The 22,902-nt window shown below is 32.8% G+C and overlaps 1 protein-coding gene across 1 annotated transcript; it reads left to right on the forward strand.

The window, feature by feature from the left end:
* Positions 1-18,181: 18,181 nt before the first annotated feature.
* Positions 18,182-22,517, forward strand: LOC117927720 (glucomannan 4-beta-mannosyltransferase 9-like). Its single transcript, XM_034847375.1, has 9 exons — positions 18,182-18,818; positions 18,913-19,011; positions 19,239-19,491; positions 20,283-20,393; positions 20,509-20,645; positions 20,761-20,874; positions 20,980-21,179; positions 21,425-21,619; positions 21,992-22,517. Exons 1-9 carry the CDS (start codon positions 18,501-18,503, stop codon positions 22,152-22,154), a joined length of 1,590 nt encoding a protein of 529 aa, XP_034703266.1. The 5' UTR covers positions 18,182-18,500; the 3' UTR covers positions 22,155-22,517.
* The last annotated feature ends 385 nt before the right edge of the window (positions 22,518-22,902 follow it).

The following is a 22,902-nucleotide window of genomic DNA, read 5'->3' on the forward strand; positions in this document are numbered from 1 at the left end:
GCTCTAGGGTCGAACTCTGGGATGGGTTTTCATTCTACCAGTGATATACTCAAGATTAGAAACTGAGTCTGATGAGTTCCTTTGTCAAAAACTTAAAGTTTAAAAGAAAATAAAATTTGTTTTGAAAGTGGTGTTTGAAATTAAACTAATATAGAACTAGATAAAAATGAAAATAAGAAAGTCTCCCGGAGCTAAGGGTTGCTAGGATCAAGTTCAAAATGCAAAGTGGAAATTCCGGATTTTTCTTCTCGCATTGGGGACAACAACATAAAGGATGGTTGTTTCCCGAACCGGTATAGGTTTAACAATGAAGATTTAATCCATAAAAAGTCAATAGAAATGGTAGTCAAGTTCCATTAATGGCTTTAAACACTGTGGGTCTTCACCTTGAGTCATTTTCCAATGGCTCGTACATGATAACTAATGGATTGATATGGATCTAGCAATAAGCATCCACAGAGACCTGAAGCTTACCATGTATTGGCCATTCAAAGTGATTCTAAGAGATTTAAAGCAAAACTTTAGATTTAAAAGCCATTTATGAACTCCAACTACTTGTATTTAATGCACAAGAGTTTTCCACCTTTGCATCTGGACTTTTCACCTAGCTTCCTTCACTCCAAGAAACCAAAAGTTTAGCCTCTCATCCTTTGGGAAAACATCCTCAGAGGTTGTTTGGCTTCCAAGAAAGAGAAAACAGTAGAGAGAAAAGGAAAACACGAGAGCCCTGTATTTCACTAAGTGTAAAACATAACATATGGTCGAGAGATGATTTCCACCCCTCTTATAGTCTTTACAAAAGCAAAGCCTTTGATTGGCTAGTTACAAGGATAAGAAAGGAATTTACATCAAAAAATACATAGGAAAAAATCTCATGTGGAGTCAGCAAAAACAAAGGAGATTTCGCACTTGCACGGGCTGCTGTGCGAATTTCGTACAAGGAGAAGGTGTTGTGCGAGTTTCGCACAACAGGAAGGTGTTGTGCGAATTTCGCACAAGCTTGGGCTGTTGTGTGAATTTCGCACATGCTTGGAGCAGTTGTCTTCCGAAGGCCATATCTTCCTCATTTCAGCTCCAAATCGTACACAGTTTGAAGCGTTGGATTCTTGACTTCCTGAGATTTGAAATGGTATATAGCATGTATAAAATGGACCTCAAGAAGTGCTCCAAAAGTGCGAAGGAAGACTGCAGCTGTTGTCCTCTATTTTCTTCACTCTCTCTTTGCTTCTCTTTGCTTCTCTCCTTTGCTTGGCTTGTCTTAATGATCCAAAAAGCTGTCAAAATACTAAAACTAGCCAAAAATATGATTAGAGGTCATTGCTAGGTCCTTAAAATGCCAATTGGAATAAGAATGAAGAACTACTACACAAAAGTGCTTAAAACTTAATGAATTAAAGGCGTAAAATAGCACTTTTTGGGTAGTAATCAAATTTCCAACATGAGTTTGTTATGTTTTCTAGCCTTTATTCATTTTTTTTTTTCTCTAAGAAGAGTTGGAATTCATTATTGATTGTTTTTTGTTCCCAACCTCCTATATATAATGTATTGCAGCCACCCTTTCAGAATAAATAAGAACAATGATTTCTTTTTATATTCTCACTCATTTCTTTCTCATTCCTAATATGGTATCGAAGCAAATTTTGGGTTCACTATTGCCCCATTTTTATTTTCTTTTATTTCCAATGATAGTAAGAGAAGAATCTACCACTAGTTCATCAAACCGTTTGGTACTTCAGATTTTACCCACTTCGAGCGATCTTAAATAGATGACTCTTGGAGTCCTTATTTTCTCTACAATAGGGATCATTCAAGTCTCAACCTTGTTTCTTACCATCTGACAAGCAGTAACTAACACTTGGAGTAAGGCCATGTCCCAACAAGTGGGTCGTGTTATAAGATTTTTCATGGGTCTCAATGATTCTTACTCTCAAATAGAAGCATAGATCTTGATGATGGATCCCATACACCCATAGTTAAGACATTTGCTTTAGTTGTGCAAGAAAAACGACAAGGAAATATTGAACCTAGAATTTTGCCACCATTGGAACCAATCAACCTTATCCAATTGTCAATTATATTGCTAGGCCCAAACGTGAGAGACCCTTATGTACACATTTTAAGCTATTGGGCCATACCATTGATAAGTGTTATAAGATCTATGGACACCCACCTAGTTACATTTCTAAGCCCAAATCTCAGCCCACACCACCTTTTGCCAACCAAAAGACCATGGTCTCACACGATAAGCCTTCATTGCAAACTTGGGCATTCTTCTTATATGAAACTTCAAGTTCTTTCTAAAGAATTGCATATTTTTGGTGATCTTACTATATCACATCATTGTTCTATTTGCCATTTAGCTAAGCAATGTCATTTTCCTTTTGTCTCACATAATGCATTGTTAGATTCACCTTTTCAATTAATTTAGTGAAATTTGGGATGCTTTCCATGTTGCTATTAACGAAGGATATCATTATTTTTTTACCATTGTTGATGATTGCATGTATGCTACTTGGGTTTATCTCTTACAATCCAAATATGATGTTAAAACCATTCTGCCTACTTTTTTCTATGTTTCAAACTCAATTTGAAGTTTCAATAAAATCTTTTCGATCTAATAATGCACATGACTTATCTTTTATCAAAATTTTCAAATCTAAAGGGGTTACTATTTTTCATTCTTGTGTTGAAACACCTTAACAAAACTCTATGGTTGAATGAAAGCATTAGCATATTCTTAATGTGGCACTTGTTTTACATGTTCAATCTAACACTCCGCTTTGTTATTGGAGAGATTGTGTTGTCCTAGTTGAATACTTGATCAATAGGACTCTCTTTTTCTTGTTATCCAATAAATGTCCTTTTGAGTTACTTTATCATAAAAAAACCTTCATATGATCATCTTTGGTTTTTTGGATGTCTTTGTTATGATTTCACATTGTTAAGTCAGCGTAACAAATTCTCTCCTAGGTCTCGAGCTGCTATCTTTTTTAGATATGCTTTTGGTTGTAAGGGTTATAAGCTTCTTGAACTTTCCACTCACATGGTTTTTATCTCATGCAATATTTTATTTCACGAAACTATTTTTCCTTTCCAACACACACCAAGTTTAGACACTTTTTCAGACATATTTTTCTAACTAAGTACTTCCACAATTCATCTTTGATTTTTGTTCCCCTGCTTCAAGTGATTCCCATGTCCGTCCAACTACTATTCCTTTTTCTTTTCATTCTTATTAACACCATCCTCATTAGACTTCCAAGCCACCTAATTACCTCCAAGACTATCACTATTACTTGGCCACACACTTTAATCTAAATACTTCCTCTTCTCACAATGCTTATCCTATATCTCAATTTCTCTCCTATGACAAATTCTTTTTCCCATACGCAACCTTTGCTATTTCTATTTCATCTCATTTTTAGCCTGCCATTTACTCTGAAGCTACTATTATTCCTGAGTGGTAGGATGCTACGTGTATAGAGCCCCAAGCTTTAGAAGTTAACTCTACATGGTCTCTCACCAATTTGCCTCCAAGAAAATGTCCGATTGGTTGTAAATGGGTCTACAAAATCAAATACAAGGAGAATGGCTCTATTGAAAGGTATAAAGCTCACTTGGTGGCAAAAAACTTCACTCAACAAGAAATGGTGGATTTTATTGATACTTTTGTTCCCATTTCCATGCTTGTTACTATCAAAGTTTTGCTTGCCCTCGCTGTCTCAGATGGTTGGTATCTTTCTTAACTTGATGTTAATAATGTTTTTTTACATGGTGATTTATTTGAAGAAGTTTATATGTCTTTACCACCTAGTTATGTCCGTGAGAGGGCAAATCTACCAACGAACATTGTTTGTCACTTGATTAAGTCCCTCTATGGACTTAAGCAAGCCTCTTAACAGTGATCTTCAAAATTCTTTATAACCTTACTTCAAAAGGGTTTTCTAAAATCTGCTTTAAATCATTTTTTTTTCAAGACTTATGGCTGAACTTTTATTGCCTTTTTTGGTGTATGTAGATGACATAATCATAGCTAACAACAATAAAGAAGTTGAGAATTTGAAATGCTCTCTTGATAACCAATTTAAGCTCAAAGACTTGGGAGATTTGAAATTTTTTTGGGATTAGAGATAGCACGGTTTGTCAAGGGCACTTTCATCAATCACTGACAATATGCCCTACAATTGGTGTCGGATGCTAGTTATCTTGGATGCAAGCCTATAATAACTCCTATGAAAGTGATCTTAAATTGTCATAAAATAAAAAATAAAAAAAAGGCAGCTCCTTGGTGATCCTACCATGTACAAAAGGTCAATTGGAAAATTGCTTTATCATATTCTACGAATAGGCTAAGTCAATTCCTTAGCAAACCTCAAGTACCCTACTTATAAGTAACACAACGTATATTGCAATATATCAATGCTACTCCTAGTCAAGGTGTTTTTTTATCCAATCATTTCTTTTGTCTAATGAAAGGCTTTTACGAACTCTGATTGGGTTGCCTATCCAAACACCAAGAGATCTATTATTGGTTTTTATGTTTTTCTTGGAGATTCATTAGTGTCATGGAAGTATAAAAAACGATCAATAGTCTCCCTCTCTTCAGTAGAGGTAGAATATAAAGCTATGGCAAATGTGACTTGTGAGATTATAAGGTTGTTGCCATTACTAAAAAATCTACATGTCCCTCATCCAACTCTAGCCTTGTTATTCTATGAAAACCAGACAATGCTTCACATAGCTATTAACCATGTGTTTCGTGAGAGAACAAAACACATCGAGATTGATTCTTATGTCATTCAAAAGAAAATTCAGAATGGTTTTTTGAAGACTTTGCATATTTTATCTCAATGCCTATTAGCTAATATTATGACTAAATTGCTTCATCCAACTTAATTCAGGTTTCGACATGACAAGATGGGACTTCAAAACATCCATTCTCCATCTTGAGAGGACGTATTAGAAATTGGAATTTCCACTATCAATTTGTTTTGTGTACTAGTTTTTTTTTCTCTAAATGTTGTTATTCCGTTTTAGCTTAGGAGAGCTAGAATTTGTTACTAATCATTTTTGTTCCCAACCTCTTATATATAGTGTATTTAAGCCACTCTTTCAGAATGATCGAGAACAATTATTTTCTCATATTTTCTCTTATTTCATGCCTTTATTTTCTTTTAATTTTTGTTTCAATTTTTAAAACAAAAAGTAATTTAAAATGTTTTAACAAACACATATAATTTTTAAAGTTATTTTCAAATTTTTAATTAAAAATTTTGAAACATGAAAATGTAATCAAACATATCCTTAGCTATCATATTTAGAATATGGAATCTTTTCTATAGAGTTCATTGTTAACATTAAAGCAACTATTAATTGTTAATTTTTTTTCTCATCGAGAAGTCATTTCTAATTTAAATATTTTGATCTCCTATTGTTGGATAACTTCTATATTTTACAATTCTCTTAGTGTGTGATTGGATACACTTCCTATTTTTGTTTTTAAAATCATTAACTTCTATATTATAATAGAATATCTTGTATATTTTTAAAAATCATTTTTAGAAGTTTTAAAGTAGTAAAAAATTTTTGATGCCTAAATTTTTTTAAGCAATTATTAAAGTCATTACTTTTTCAATATAAGTCCCTAAGAAATCTTGTATCTCATATAAAATTTCCTATACAACTATTAACTAAAATATCTTTATGATTAACTAAGCGGAGGACTACAAGAATAGTCAAAGTCATGCCCAATAAAAAAAGAATGTTATCCAAATACATCTCAAGTAATTGGAGTAAAACTTAACAAGCCTAAGTTCAAGCTAAAAGACCTAATTGATGGACAACAAGTGAATATTTCTTTACTGCCCCTTTTTGGTTCTAAGGAACAGAGAAGGTTAGGTTAGCCAAAAGATGGTTATCGATTTAAGGATGCAAGGTGACCCCGTTTTTTTAGGGTAAGAAGTGGTAGAGAAAATGCCTCAAGCCGATGTTTGAGTTTAATAACTGCATCTAATCTCAAAAAATAAAAACAAAAAGAAAAATCCAAATGTAGACCCTCAATTTTGTCCTCCCAGCACATGTCTTATTAGATACTTATTCGATACTTTACAGTAGCTCCTTGGTGGCCCATATCTACTCACATTACTTACCTTTCTTGAACCACCTCAGAGACTTTGGTTGAGGGATTGTCTAGCCCCTTATTGTGACCCTTGGCAGTTTTGATTTAGACTTAAGCTTTCCATTCCTTTTTAGGATAGTTCTTAAGCATGTTTAGGTCACTTAGACAATATCCCAATCAGTTTAAGACACTTAGTTCATTAGGCACCATTAGGCCCCAACCCATTTAGTTCATTCATTGACTCACTTTCTTAGATGGTCACATGATTGCATGACCTACATGACTTGTGTGACTTATATGGATTTCTTTATCATTTTTATTTTATTTTATTTTATCTTATTACAAGTTTTTTTTTTTTAAATCATATTTCTTGGCTTTTGGGCATGAGGAAATGGGCCACCATCTATTTGGAAGGAGAATCAACAGAATTTTGAAAAAAAAAAATGAGATTTTGTTTTTTAGAAGGATAGCACATATATTATTTCTATGGGGGAATCAGTTATAAAAAGGAAGAAAATAGGAAAGGAAAGTAGATTTTAAAAAGGAAGAAATGAGGGGATTTTCCTCCAGTAGATCTGGAGGGTCTCTTTTGGAAAGGCTGATATATATACATGAGATAGGAAGAAAAGAGAAAAGGGGAAGCAGGATTTTTTTTTTATTGTGAAGGGCAGAAAAGTGCACGAAAGTGGAAGAGGAGCAATTACAGCCGACTTTGTCCAGGTATGCTTCTGGTTACTCTGGGTGTTCTGACCCATATTTGATTTCTCCATTTTGGTCATTTAGAAATATTCAATGTCTTGTTGTTTGGTATGGACGGAAAGGGCCACAAGTTGTTCTACTAGGATTGGTCGTTTACTACTCCACCTTGATTTGATTTTGATTATTTTATATGTCATTGATGTCTTTGGAAATATAGAACTCCATGCTTGAATGTTATCATGCTCGGTTTTTTTTTTTTTTTCGTTTAAATCCTATTCTACATAGTTCCCTCCGCTCTTAACCCATGGATTAATACTTGAAGTGGGGTTATTTATGCTTACTGATTCAACATCTTCTACTCTTTCCTTCTTCGGATATCTCACATCTGGAATTCTGTCCCGCCGCCATTCCACCTTCTTCGGATATACCACATTCGGAATTCTGTCCGGCCCAACGTCCCACCTTCTCCGAACATCTCACATCCGGAATTCTGTCCCGCCGCCATTCCACATTCTCCGGACATCTCACATCCGGAATTCTATCCCGCCACCATTCCACCTTCTCCGGATATCTCACATCTGGAATTCTGTCCCACTACCATTCCACCTTTTCCGGACATCTCACATCCAGAATTCTGTCCCGCTGCCATTCCACCTTCTCCGGATATATCACATACGGAATTCTGTCCGGCCCAATGTTCCACCTTCTCCGAACATCTCACATCCGGAATTTTGTCCCGCCGTCATTCCACCTTCTCTGGATATCTCACATCCGGAATTCTGTCCCGTCGTCATTTCACCACCTCCGGATATATCACATTCGGAATTCTGTCCCGCCGCCATTCCACTTTCTCCAGATATCTCACATCCGGAATTCCGTCCCGCCGTCATTCCACCTTCTCCGGATACCTCACATCCGGAATTCTATCCCGCCGCCATTCCACCTTCTCCGGATATCTCACATCCGGAATTATGTTGGGCCAATGTTCCATCTCCTCCGGATGTCTCACATCCGGAATTCTGTCCGCCGACAATTCCACTTCCTCCGGATATATCACATTCGGAATTCTGTCTGGCCGACGTTCCATCTCCTCCAGATATCTCACATCCGGAATTCTGTCCAGCCGACAATTCATATTCCCCAAACAGCTTGGTCGTCTTGCCACACATCATGCTCTTTCTAATGTTTCTCTTTTCTTCCTTTTTGTGATTTTATACATCTTAAATTTAGATTTCAAAACCATTTTCCAACAAAATGACTCCAATTTTCGTTAAGCTTCTTTAGGAGTTTCTAGGTTTAAAATCCAGATTTCAACAAATCTTTTGCTGTCATTTTCCTCCCGACATGCGTTTTCACTGTTTTATTTGATTTTCAGCTATTTTCATGATTTTCTCGATTATTTAATAAGCATGAACAAAATTCATGGTTCCAAATAATGGAATTCACTGAACCAATTCATGCAAAAGCAATTAGGGCTTTGGAGGGAGTCCGACATTCATGATATTCTCTTCGATAGTGTCTGTTTGATATTTGATTGATTGTGCTTCCTCTTTGTGGTAAATATGAGATTATTTTGAATTAGTTATTGAGCTAACTTTGTTTCCCATAGAGGAATATTAGCTTGCTATCTAGGTATGCTCTCCATCTCCGCATTTTCGAAATTCCATGAATATCTATGTCTTTGTGTACTATGCCCTCTCTTAATGACATGCCTGATTGCCTTGATATATATTTGATGCTTGTTCTATTATCTTGGATAAAACGCACGTTGTGTGATATATTTCTATACTAACTTTTATGTTTTATGATAGCGCTTAAAAAGCAATCCAAGTACGTATCCTAAATCTTCTTCATGATTGTGATTGGTTTTCCTATTAAGCCATGCTATTTTTTTTCGAAATCACCTTGGTTACTTAGGTATCTATGATCGACTATTTAATTGCCACGTTTCCCTCAACTTAGTCAGTAGAGACCTTTATAGGGCTTAGAGGGGTGCTACCTTTTAGAAGTACCTTCCCAATAAGTAACCTGATCCCCGGACCTAGACTCAGGTTTCCCAAAGACATGCTTTTTCCAAAACTATGGAGTCACTTTTTAGGGTTTTTCTTTCTTGTTTTATTTTCCCTTTAAAATAAAAATAAAATAGGTGGTGACTCCAACTTTTCTAAAATTAATTTTTCACAAATAAAAATAAGCGAGTCTCGCCGATCGAATGGGGACGCACGTGAAAAATGCGGGTCCACACCAAATTGTTTTTATTTTTAAAAGAAAATATTTATGAAATTGTCATGAATAGAGTCAAACATTATTACTGGGCATGTACATGAGATTCTTATTTCTTATTCTTAAGCAAGACCCCGAGAGGACTTAGTGGATCCATGATTTATGTTTCATCTTTTGTTTCTTTTTCTTTTGTTTTAAGAAATACATCGATTAATTTTTATTCTTTCTTTCTTTTACTATAGATTCCTTGATAAGCTTCACGACCAAGTGACCTTCATAATAGAAGTAACATTTAATGAAATGTTATGCTTGTTTGGAGGGATCATTATAAATAATTAAAGCATGTTGTTACAATACATAAAATATTCAACTATAGTTGCTTTTGAATAAGAACAACTTTTGAAATGCCTTACTAAGTATTCCTCAATGTCAATGTCTCGATTATTCATGGAACGTGAAATGAAGATGATTATTCATATGCTCTTGGAAGAAATTGAATGCATTTGAGAATAAACAATTAATCTCCATCAATAGACCTGCCAAGGTGATAGTTCCAATTTATAGGGTAAAATCAATAGATTCTAATTAGAATAAATATTTGAATATAATCTCATCAATTTCAGCACAACTAGGGCATCCTAGATTTGAATCAAGGACCTCGCCTAAGAAATAAATCATTGCACAAATATTTGAATAACTATCTCATAAATGCCATCAATTTTAGCACAACTAGGTCATCCTAGAGTTGTACCAAAGACCTCACCCAAGAAGTAAATCATTGTGCCTATGGTCTAACCAATTAGGAGAAAAAATGGAGGTTTGAGTCTTCTCTTAAGGCATAGTATCAAGAATGCTCATTGAATGAGTAATTCAATAAGAGATCTTAGATCGAATCAATATACTGCAAATAGAGTCACTGCAACACCCATTAAAAGGATAGTTCCTTCTATTTTGGTGTCTTTAGTGGGCATAATATTTTCGGCAATTGTAATGGCGTCTATATTTTTTTAGTGCAAAGAAAAGGAAAAAAAAAAGAAAAAAAAATATTATTTTTTGAAGCCATAAAAAGAAAGAAAGAAAGAAAAAATCTACAATTTGTTTTAACTATCCCATCAAGTAAGTGGACAATTCATTAAACTTTGAAACCCGACCATAATGTGATGTGCTTCCAATGCCAATAAAAAGTAACTCATCCAATAGTATTTAACATCTAAAAAATTGTCAAATAAAATGCATCCCAAGCTAAAATATCACAAGTGCCACCTCGTTCGGGACCACTATAAGGAAAATTATAATTGAAATCCTTTTTATCTGGCATTAAAAGAAAAAAGAAAATTCGAGAGCTATTTTTTGGATCTAAAAGAGTATCATGCCTCAATTTAATTAGTTCATTTAATTCTCTCATATCTTGAAATGACCCTTCCCTCTACTTTTATTTATTTATTGCTACTTTAATAACAAACATTTTTGTTTTCAAATTAGATAAAATTTTTATATCTATGATTCATTGGAACAAAAAAGGGCTTTAATATGCGCACCTTATGTTTAGAAATCTTGCATGGCTTTTTTTTGCCTAAATGCATTCAAAACAATTAGCTTTCTAGATGATCCCTCTAAAGCAAGGTGATTATAAGAATCTTTCTTATTACTCCATTCTCTTCTTCAACTTCTCTTTCTACCAAAAGAATTTGAAGCTTGAATGGTAGGGTTTAGACTTAAATGTGAGTGAGCCATGTTTACCCCTTGCAACTCAACAATTCAATGATTCATTAACTTAATTTTGATATCAAATAATATAAAGTATAATATTGAGTGGGTAGTGAGAATCGAGCTCGCATCGTTAGCTTTGGGGGTGTAAATAAGGTTGGTTCAATCGATTTTTAGATTAAAAAAAATGAATCGAACCGATATAATCAATTTTATATGTGATAAAAATTGAACTAGTCAAATTTAAAGTGAAAAACCGAACCAACCCAAAAGGTTAGTATGATTCAATTTTCATGGATTAATTTCAACACAATTTAATGGCCCTTTTTATTCCTCAATCAACTATAGATTTGTGTTTGTTTTAGTCTAAAGTCCATTAATTTGAGTTTATGTTAGGTCTTATTTCTAATTTGTTTTTCAAATTAATTGAAACCAACTTGTATTTGATGTTAAAAATATATTAAATGTATTTAGAATTAAGTTCATGATCATAATATAAAAACAATGAATTACTTTAATAGAATCTAATATAAATATATATATATATATATATATATAATATATATATATATATATATATATATATATATATAATATGAGACAATTATATATTAGTTTTGTAATATTGGTTTGATTCGATTTTTATCAGTTAGGAGACAAGAAAATCGAAAACTGAATCAACAAGGTCAGTTTTCAAAATTCTCAAACCAAGCCGACATTTTTTATTATTGAAAACCAAACTAATATGATCAATTTTGGCTAGCTTGGATTAGTTTATCGGTTTTTTCAATTTCACTTACACCCGTAGTTAGCTTGGAAGGCTAAGGGTTATAGTTGACATCAATCCCATGATGTAACTATATGATTTCCAAGGTAAAAAAGCCCTTGACAAACTCCAAACAAAAATAAATAGAAACATAGTTTCAATAAAAGGAACCTAAGAATCATATTCTTCTCCCATATGAGTTTTGCTCATATCTAGAATGATTCAAGGGCATAATATCATTGATCATGAAACATATAATTATTACCATAAATAAGAACCATAATTCCAATTGCAATGATAATATTTGACATAATAAAAGTAAGTGAATCAATCAAGTAGCCGAAGTCTAACATCTTGGCCTGAAAAAAGTAATATTAATCTTTCTCAATAAAGTCAATTAGGATAATATTGTAACCCTCAAGAACAATACATGCATATGATTGAAAAGAGAGCTCATTTATTTTATATTTATATTATTTTTTATTTTTGTATAAAAATACAAATGCCTATTAGATATATATATATATATATATATATATATATATTTGATTTGAGAATAATAAAAAATGAAAAATGTTCAATTAGAACATAAAAACATGACTGAAAAAATAACCTTTCCTCTCCTCAAATGTTTCAAGTGGAGAAGGTGTGAAAGCACAAAGCTCATGAATTATGGTCAACAAATCGTATAAAGGGTTTTGGATTGGGCACAATACATTGGATTGTTTATTTAAGTAAAGGAAGTTTTGAAATTAGTTAACGGTATTTGCGAGAAAAATTCTCAAAAACGCTTCACACTTTTAATATTTTTCTCAAAAACACTTCACACTTTTAATAGTAGTGTAGATGAGGATTGTTTAAGAATCCATGAGTAACTATTGAAGTGTTGTGATGGACAATATATATAAGGATGATGTGTTAAAAACTTTTGCAAGAATTCAATCATTATAACTTCTATGTGGATATCATATGTTAATGTTTTAGTAAATATTAAATTAATTTCCATTGGCGAAGGCATAACATCCTAGATGGGAATATTAGATCAGGGGTATTGTGTTATAACTATTATATATGTAAACTTTTACTAGTAAAAATTTTTCTGAAAATATTTTTAAAAAAAAAAAAAAAAAAACAAAGGAGATATTGTAGAAATTCTGACATAAGTTATTATTTTTAATTTTTTTATTTATATAATATATAAATTATATATTTATGATATAATGAATTCAATTCAATTATCAATCTAATTCTTGAAACATGAGTCAATAACTTTTTCAATTCAATCGGATTCAGAAAACATGAACAAAAAAAAACTATAAAATTATAATATCCAAACAAATAGACATTTTCAAACAAAATTTACTGTGACAAAACTTAATAGTCTTAATGCTTCAAGTTCCTAATATCTTAATCGAAAAGACGCTTTAAAATAAAGCCAAACACCTACAACAACAACAACAGCTTTTACTGTCCAAAAAACGTATGCCAGACAAACCCCAATACAACATTTTACAATAAAAACTAACTTGAAAAAAATAAGAATAACTCCTCCTTTTCTCTGTACTCCTAAACTTTATAATAGACCAACACAAAGTTGAAATTAATATCCTCCTTTTCTTTTCAAAAAAATAAATAGATTAAAGAATTAAGAAAGGAGGAATGGAGGGTGATATTGAAAAGCAATCGTTTTCGAGGAGGGTGAGAGGAAATTGTTTCTGAGACGGGGCCTGGCTGGACCAAAGAGTGACTCCTCACCTCGTAATACCTCACCGTACCGTTGGCCTGTTCAATCACTGCACTGTTTCTATTGTTTTATAACATACCCAATTTCTAACATTAGCTTTTACAAGCAAAGCAAAAACCAACGATGAATTCAATCTGTGTCGGCAAGTCTTCTTCCTCACGGATGGATACAATTTTTTATTGGTTTGACATCATTAATCCTTCGTACAATGAAGTAGAATTAATCTTCTTCTTCCCTTTTTCTTTAAATCTTGAATTAAGATCATTTTGTAAATTTTAACTTTCGAGGGGTGTTGTTTAAAATATAATTAATTAATTAATTTTAATGTTATTATTTTTTAAAATCATCATAATAATTTTTTTAATAAGCCTTTCTTTATATCTTTCGTAAATTAATTAAATAAAAGAAAAATATAACACATAATATCAGATGTATTTTCGGGCTCATCTTTTATGGTCGAAATCTCAAAGCATCGCAGTCCAAAGGCAAGGAGTAAGGAGAAGAAATTCCAAAATAATAAAAAAGAACTTCAAGGGCAAACAAAAAGGAGGTCATATTCAATGATAGAAGTGAGAGGCAAATGAAAACAAATGTCATTTTAAAACGGAAGAGTGTAGCAACGAGTAACAAGAAACAATATATTATTTGGCCTTTTCATTATGTTTTGAAATTAAAAAACAAACGAGGAAACATTGGAGGCATGACATATGAGACCGGGTCTACCTTACGTTATGTTTGGTCTTCCAAAAAAAATTGATAAAAGAAAAAAAAGTACATTTAAAAAAAATTTATATTTGATTTTATTATAATAAAATATAAAAGAAAATAAAATATAATTAAAATTACTTAAAAATTTATGCACTTTAAAATTACTTATTCTAAATACAAAATGATGGAAAATAAGTAAAATGAATTTGAAAAACATATAAAACATATAAAATAATTTATTGCCTATAATTTTTTCTTTCTTTCCTTTAGTTTCTTTTTTTTTTTCACTTTATTTTCTTTCTCTTACCTTTTCCATCAAATTTTGTGAATACCAAAAATAACCTTAAAAATCTTCATCTAACCTGTGATTTCATGTAAAAATTTAGATGTAGTTAAGTAATTAGTGTTATTATGATAAGAAGACATGTGTGAGTATTTTATGCTTAATTGTAGAGGTGGTTAATGTATGATATGACGCTGGGTAAATGTCTTATTAAGGTGAACAAATACTGAAAAATATCTCGACTAATAATGACTGATATGAATAATATTATATTAAATGACACGCTTAATTCATTTTAAAATATTTAATATTGGTGAGGATGTGGAATGTATGAATTGACATGGTAGCCCCTTTCCACAATTCTAAGATGCTAAACTCATTAATATGATTTTAATCCCTTCAATATGTCAATATGATTATAATTTGTTTAATCTATTTTAAAATTTACTTTTAAAAATAATTATTTTGAAATACCCTTGAGTTTTTAACTTTCAAGTTCTATATTTCTTAAAAATCTTATTTGGTTGCATTTTTTACTTTCTATTTTCAAAATAAAAGAATATACAGTAATAAATTTTATTCAAAATATAAGAATTCTTCCAAACTTGTTTTCAAAAGATAATGGTTTTTATAATCGGCTCAAAAAATTATGGTGTTAAAAAATTTATACTATCCCAAATTTTAAAAATTTTAAAGTAAGTTCTAAAATTATGAAGTAAATTCATAATTTTATATAGGAGTAATGACTATTTTCTATTTTTAAAAATAAAAAATAAGTAGTACATTCAAACAATACCTTAATGATTTAATTTTAATTATAATATATTTATAAGATATAAAATAAATCAAAACTTTAATTTTAGTCTTGTTTATTATTTAATTTAATATTTTTTTAATCTTTATGATAAAATATATAAAATTTACTGTAGTTAGCTATTTAATTTTTAATTATATGATATTTATACTTTTAAAAAAATCATTTTTTTTAATTATTAAATTTATATAAATTAAATGGATTATAAATACATTAGGTTATAAATAGATTATTTTGATATAATTAAATGAATAAGTTAAACAAATTAAATAATCAAACTTGAATATGAGTCATTTATCAAATCCATAAGATGAATTGACATAATTAAATACATCTAATTTAAACCTATTAAAATTCATATTGATTTAGAGTTGTATCATCGTGTAATATCTCTCGAGCTCTTCATAGAAATTGTATTTAGGGTATTTCACAATGTTGAGAGGAAACAAAAAAATTTGCAGGTATGTTGTAGGCGGTGGTTGGTAAGGGAGTGGGCTCCAACGTCCAGACAGCACATGGAAATGATGTGCCATCTAATTTGACTCCATAAACCCTAACAAAGAAAAGTAAGATGAAGTGAAGAGGTGGATGTGAAGCTTCCATATCATTATGACCATTCCATTAATCTATAGTTTTCTCTCAACCCATCCTTGCCTTGATTGAGCTAGACACCCCACCTCTCTCCCCCCCATCTAACACCTTCCATTTTTAAACTTAAATCTCGAGGTTGACCAATTTTTTCCACCTATTTTTTGCTATAATCACCACAAATTTCCATCCATTCTTTACTCTACCGTCCAGTTGGGAATATTCTTTGTTTGTAGACGTCACATTTTCTTCTTCTAATAAATAATACCCCTAATCAAGGGTGTGTGGGTTGAAGCATCCGGCATAACAGTGCCCTCCCACCAGATGCTTTTGACCAGTTTGGAACCAAGGGTTTCATATTGGCTCTTGCAGTAAAAAAGGATTAATCTATGTGTTTGTAGGGTCCTTTTCACTACTTTTAGTGCCTAATTGTGCAAATTAATAATGATCCCTTTAGAGCTCAATTGCCTAGCTATCTGAAGGACCCCATTAGGATTCTCCATGCTTTTCCAGGTACTCTCTTGGTCTAATCTTATAGCAATCATGTCTCCAAAGTAACCATACTTATATGATATGTGACTAAGAATCAACCTGGGCGGGGCTTTGCTGGTACAAGCAAAGCAAGGATCTAATAAAAAAATTAACATAAAGGTTTGTTAGCAGGTATCATTTGGTTATTCGACATCCCCACCAACCCTTAGTTTGAGCTACCTCTGGACCCTAATTCTGACTGTTTATCTTTTTACATGGATCTTATAATTATATTCAATGAACTAACTATAAGTTTGGGTGTGACCAACTAGTGTCACATAAAGCAATGTGGTGTGATGTCATAATGAAATGTGTTTAATCATTGGCAATATTATGAATGTGTGTGTGTGTCATTTTTTCATGCTTTCCATAGAATTAGAAACATGTGGCCTTTCTCCCTTTTTTTTTTTTTTTTTTTTTTTTTTGTGTTTTGACCAGTCTCTTGTGGTGTTTTAGGGATCCTTTGATTGGATTCTCAATGTTGATACATATGGCATTTCAAATTATTCCATCAACTATTGCCTTGGACACCATGGTCATCTTTATCATTTTCCATTTAATTAAGCTAGGTTATGTATAGGCACCCACCACCTAATCCTTTTCACCAAGGGTATGCATTTTCTTGATTTTAAAAAAGAAAAAAAACAATTACATCTATTGGAAATTATATATATATATATATATATATATATATGAGAGAGAGAGGGAGAGAGATATGTAATACCATGGTGCCTTTTAAAGTACTTACAAAAAAGTACAAATTTAATTCCAATCTTTTTTCTTTTTTTATATGTTTTTTTAAGTGGATCTATTTCAATATATATATATATATATATAGTAATTATAGATATATCGATATTTCAATTTTATAGATATATGGACAAATATTCGTGGATATATCGATACTTCGATTTCATAGATATATAGACAAATATTTTGACATATAATATTAGTGATATAAAAGTTAATGAAAATTATTAAAATATTAAGAAAAATTCTAAATATTTATATAAAAACTAAAAATAAACATTTAAAAAGTTATTTTTTAAAAAATAAACATTATATATATATATATATATATATATATAATGTGTCATATTTGATAAGTGTACATTTATTATTAAATTACATTATATATCATTTTACAATAATTTTATGATAACATATTTAATTTTTAAATATTAAAATTATGATCTATTTTATTTAATTGTATTCAATGCTATTAAATAAATAATATATATATATATATATATATATATAATTTTTTTAAAATTTTTATAATTTTATATTTAATAAATATATAGATTATATATATAGAAAAAAATATCTACTAAGAAAATTTTGTTTTATATTGTTTTAAATTAAATAAAAATAAACTAATTAGAATTAATTTATTTAATAAAAATCCAAAAAATAAAAAATTTGGTGAAATATTATAAAAATTTTGAAAAATAATGAAATATCAATAAAATATTCAAAAATATTGATTGATTGATATATCTTCCTAAATTTGGGATTAGGATACATACGAATATTTTAATCCTTGATTTCAAAAGGCAGGTAACGATTTAAAATGACACAAATTTTAAGTCCTACATGGCAAAAAAAAAATCTATAACAAAATCATCTAAAAATATTTATAAGTTTTTTTTTTCCTTAATGGACTGCACCAGGCCCAAACTTGCTTCGTTTTACAAATAATCATGTCGATAATAAATTAATTCCCTTCTCTCTTTTTTATTCTTATTTTTCATATATTTTTTTTCATGCTTGCTTGGTGAGAGTTTTTCCCTTGGAAATGCAAGTTAATCATGAACAGCACAAAGGATAGGAAAAGCTGTGAGTAGTCAGTCATACACAGCCTGCCGGAACCTGACAGTCGCCGGCTGTTACAGGTCGGCTGTCATTGTCTTTATTGACTCAGTTTGCTTTGCTTTTTGCTCACTTATAATGATATAAATACCACTCTTTTTTCTTCATCAACATCGCAAGGCAGAGAAGAAGCCACCATTGAGGAGAAAGAGAGGAGCTTCTCTCTCTCTCATTACTCTCGCCAGAGAAGCCTGCCTTGTTTTACAACCTTCCTGGGGTTTCACACAGCAAGATCCGGAGTGGGTTCCGTTGAGCTCTTCCTCTGACCATCCACCTTGCTCTAGTACAATTGAGTAGCTCCATAAGCGTAATTCACAAGCAAAAATCACAGCATTCACAGCCCAGACTCCAAGCATACGTGCTCTTTTCGCAAAGCGAGCAAGCAACCCCTTGTTCTCTTTAAATCCAGGAAGAGAAGGGTGTGTAATCAGGCATTCAAATCCATCAATGGATCGTCTTTCCTTCACACCCACCTTCCAAGGCACCAGCTATGGCATTGGTGACCAGATTGGATTGATTTGGGAGCAGACCAGAGAGCCACTGATGGTGCCGCTGCTCAAACTCATGGTAGTGGTGTGCTTGACCATGTCTGTGATGCTTTTCGTTGAGCGAGTGTACATGGGCGTCGTCATTGCGCTGGTCAAACTGTTTGGTCGAAAGCCGGAGCAGCGCTACAACTGGGAGCCCATGAAGGACGATGTCGAGCTTGGGAATTCAGCTTACCCAATGGTTCTTGTGCAAATCCCAATGTACAATGAAAAAGAGGTACCATATAATATCATCATGATCATCAGGTCCTGAAATTTTTTGTCATATCACGTTCTCTCGTACATCTGATTTTCTGCTTTTGTTTCTGCAGGTTTACCAGCTCTCCATTGGAGCTGCATGTGGCCTTTCATGGCCTTCTGAAAGAATCATAATTCAAGTTCTGGACGATTCCACCGACCCAACCATTAAGGTTCTGGCACCAAATCCATCTCTCCAAAACTAAAAATCTTGCATTAATTTCTTTTCTTTTCTGTTGAAGTACACTTGCACCTTGCGCTTTAAATTCAGTACCCGGAGTTCCTTTTTCAACTTTTTTGGTTCTTTTGAGACTTTTCTATCCGGGTTTAAGTTCATGGAACAATGATCCCATTGGAAATGGCTGATTTGCGGTGTGGGGTTTTGTCATTAAAATCACAGGACTTGGTGGAGATGGAGTGTCAGAGATGGGCAAGCAAAGGCATAAATATAAAGTACGAGATCAGAGGGAACAGACATGGGTACAAGGCAGGAGCTCTGAAAGAAGGCATGAAGCACAGCTACGTTAAACAGTGCGACTATGTGGCCATTTTTGATGCGGATTTTCAACCTGAGCCTGATTTTCTGTGGCGCACCCTTCCTTTTCTTGTCCACAACCCTGAAATTGGTCTTGTTCAAGCTCGATGGAAATTTGGTAATTTCACTTTCTTTTTTTTCCCTTCAATTAAATCTTAAATTGATTTGGCTAAATGCTTCATTTGAGCGTGCCACCACCGCATGACACAACTGTCAGTGTTCTGTATTTGTTCGCTTGGGTAGGTGAACGGTTTAGTCTCGCTCTTTAGTTTGTCTTTTCCTTGTTTTGAAAGGAATGGATTGTGGCATGCGTGACGTCCAACTCCGATCAAATCTATTGATTTGTAAGTTGACGGATTGGATATATATATATATTAAACATTAAATTAAGTTTTGAAGTTAGTTTTTTAACACAAGACTTCAAATTTTAAAATTTTATTTTTTAAAAGGACACCTTCGGTGTCACATATCAATTGGACAATTTCCAATTGATAATTGAAAATTTGTTATAGATTTGAAAATATTTTTTCAACTATTATAAATCCCAAAAAATAAAAAAAATAAAAACAAAAGAAAAAGCAATTCTGTGGATGCATTTACCAGAGTTGGAAATGCTATAGATTTTGTGGGCAGGTATACGATTATTTTGAGTGAAAACATACTATTGTGCTTTTTTTTCTTTTGATGTTCGGAGTGTGGTCCTCGTCTTTATAGCTCTGGTCCATCCATTATGAGCCCTGTAGTTGAAGGACATTTGTGCCTGCAAACCCCATCTGGAATTCCTTGGGATCTACTCTTTTCACAGGGAACCCACCAGTTGGTTCCAGAAAAACATGTGCCCATCATCAGATCAAGTCATTTAATAAATTTTAACATTAATCAACAAGGGGTTCTCCTGATGATTTGCAGTGAACTCTGATGAATGCTTAATGACAAGGATGCAAGAGATGTCACTGGATTACCATTTCACAGTGGAGCAAGAAGTTGGATCCTCAACCCACGCCTTTTTTGGGTTTAATGGTAACCTAAAATGTCCTTGAAGAACTGCTTATAATTAATTAGCCCTTTTCTGAAATTTACTTATTGCTAGATTTTAGACATGATGCTGATAAATTGAAGAATTTGATTGATGCAGGAACTGCTGGTGTATGGAGAATTTCAGCCCTCAATGAGGCAGGAGGATGGAAGGACCGGACCACAGTGGAGGATATGGACTTGGCAGTCAGGGCTAGTCTGAAAGGCTGGAAATTCGTATATGTGGGTGCCCTCAAGGTATGGTTTATTACCCATATGAGAACAAGCTTCATCCCATAACATTTTGTAGGAAAGCCTTCTTAGTTGTTTCTATATGGACTTGATTGTAAACGCTAAATCAATATACTTCTAGGTGAAAAATGAGTTGCCCAGTACTTTCAAAGCCTACCGCTATCAGCAGCATAGGTGGTCTTGTGGTCCTGCTAATCTCTTCAAGAAAATGGCAATAGAAATAGCCAGAAACAAGGTATGGATTCTTTTGTCATTACATCAAATTAGGAACAATGACTGAAAAAATCATCTGTTGGCCTATATTTATTTTCTTACTCTTTCTGTTGGGTTTTTATTGCAGAAAGTGAATCTTTGGAAGAAGGTTTATGTGATCTACAGCTTCTTCTTTGTGAGAAAGATCGTAGCACATATCGTTACATTCCTATTTTACTGTGTTGTTTTCCCTGCAACTGTTTTTTTCCCTGAAGTGGAAGTTCCCATGTGGGGAGCTGTCTATATTCCTTCTACCATTACTCTTCTGAATGCAGTTGGAACTCCAAGGTAGCTTTTCCTCTCTAGGAAATATTTCTTATTATCCTGTTTTTCGTGGATTTATGTTGGTTTCAAAACTATAATCCCACCAAGAACATGCCCAGATTTTCTTTTAGGATACCGAGAGCAGAAGGCATTAATGCAGTCTTTGAATGCAAATGGGCTTTAGATTTGGAAATATTGCAATTGAATTTTCCTCCCTTTTACTCATTAACTTATTTCTGATACTTTTGAATGTATGTATGATCTTGCAGATCACTCCACCTCTTGGTTTTCTGGATACTTTTTGAGAATGTCATGTCCCTGCACCGAACTAAGGCGACATTCATAGGTCTCCTAGAGGTGGGGAGAGTAAATGAATGGGTTGTCACTGAGAAACTGGGAGATGCACTAAAGATGAAATCAAGCACCAAAACATCCAAGAAACCTCGAATCAGGATTGGAGAAAGGTATGCATAATACAATTATTGATTTCGTTACCATTAGGAAATCATCCCATGGCATTTGAAAGATATCCCCACAAAACCCAAATGCTGTCAAAAAGGGATGAAATCATGAAATGATCTTTCAGCAACACAAGTACACAATTCTACTGCTATTTGAAATCAAAATTTGATTTGTTTCCAATGATGTGATACACAAAACAAAGGCATAGCTTTTATTCTCTTCCCAAACAAAATTTTGTGGAGTTAGTGCAACAGGGCTTCTTTCCAAGAGAAAAGGAAGCCATGAAAATCTTTCTTTAAATTAGTTCCTAAAGCACTGGAAAACTCATCATACTTTTGACTAACAGTTGTAGTTTCCTGGTTGAACATAAACAGAATGCATCTCTTGGAGCTTGGTGTTGGGGCCTACCTCTTCTTCTGTGGTTGCTATGATGTCACCTATGGAAAGAATGGCTTCTTCATATATCTCTTCTTCCAATCCATGGCTTTCTTCATTGCAGGGTTTGGTTATGTTGGCACCTTTGTTCCCAACTCTTAGTTGGAGCTCCCAGGCAGGAATTTTCTTCAGAATTTGTGGTTCCACAACCATAACCTTCTCCAACAAAAATACATATTATGCTGCTCCCTTGGGAGGATTTTTCATTCAAATTGTTATTATTTTAGGCCAGTCATTCTTTATGCTGGGCATAACTAAGTGCACTGGAGCTGTGATTCGGAATTCGAATTAGTCTCTTTGTGAATATAGTCAAGAAAGAAAGCCAAAGTAGCCAATATAGATGATGTAAAACATCTTTGAATGAGCTTCTTTTTTCTCATTGTGGGTGGGTTTTTGTTTGGGAATAATCAAGCTGGTGACAAAATTATAAATTTGAAATCAAGTTTTGCCTTCTGTTCTTTTGTATCTTTCTTTTCCTTGCTCTGCATATTTTGGAAACATTCCATTTCTGAATAGCCATTACTTAGGCCACACCAAATCAATTGTATTTGGACTGGCCTTCAATTGTTATGGCCACTGATACTGAAAAATTGGAATCATGCTTCAGATTGAGTGATTATACAAGGGGACTGCACAAAAATGCCCCCATCTTTTTCCTCCATGCTTTATGAAGTCAAAATTTCCATCCAAAGTAAGGAAGACTTGACAATTGAGCTTTGAAGCTTAAGACCCAACACAAAACACTAATAGAAGCCTTAAAAGGTTAACCCAATTCAGGTCCTAAGGAGAAAGATACAAAGAGGTTGCGGCTTAAAAGTGCTTTCCTTAAAAAAGGTTTGGCTAATACAGC

The sequence above is a fragment of the Vitis riparia genome, chromosome 13 (genome assembly GCF_004353265.1).
Source record: "Vitis riparia cultivar Riparia Gloire de Montpellier isolate 1030 chromosome 13, EGFV_Vit.rip_1.0, whole genome shotgun sequence".
NCBI lineage: Eukaryota > Viridiplantae > Streptophyta > Magnoliopsida > Vitales > Vitaceae > Vitis > Vitis riparia.

Bases quoted from the DNA above. Each gene is read 5' to 3' on its own strand.
- LOC117927720 (XM_034847375.1), top strand. From the start codon at position 18,501: ATGGATCGTCTTTCCTTCACACCCACCTTCCAAGGCACCAGCTATGGC. The intron at 18,819-18,912 runs GTACCATATAAT...TTGTTTCTGCAG, and splicing joins CAATGTACAATGAAAAAGAG to GTTTACCAGCTCTCCATTGG. The intron at 21,180-21,424 runs GTAGCTTTTCCT...ATGATCTTGCAG, and splicing joins AATGCAGTTGGAACTCCAAG to ATCACTCCACCTCTTGGTTT.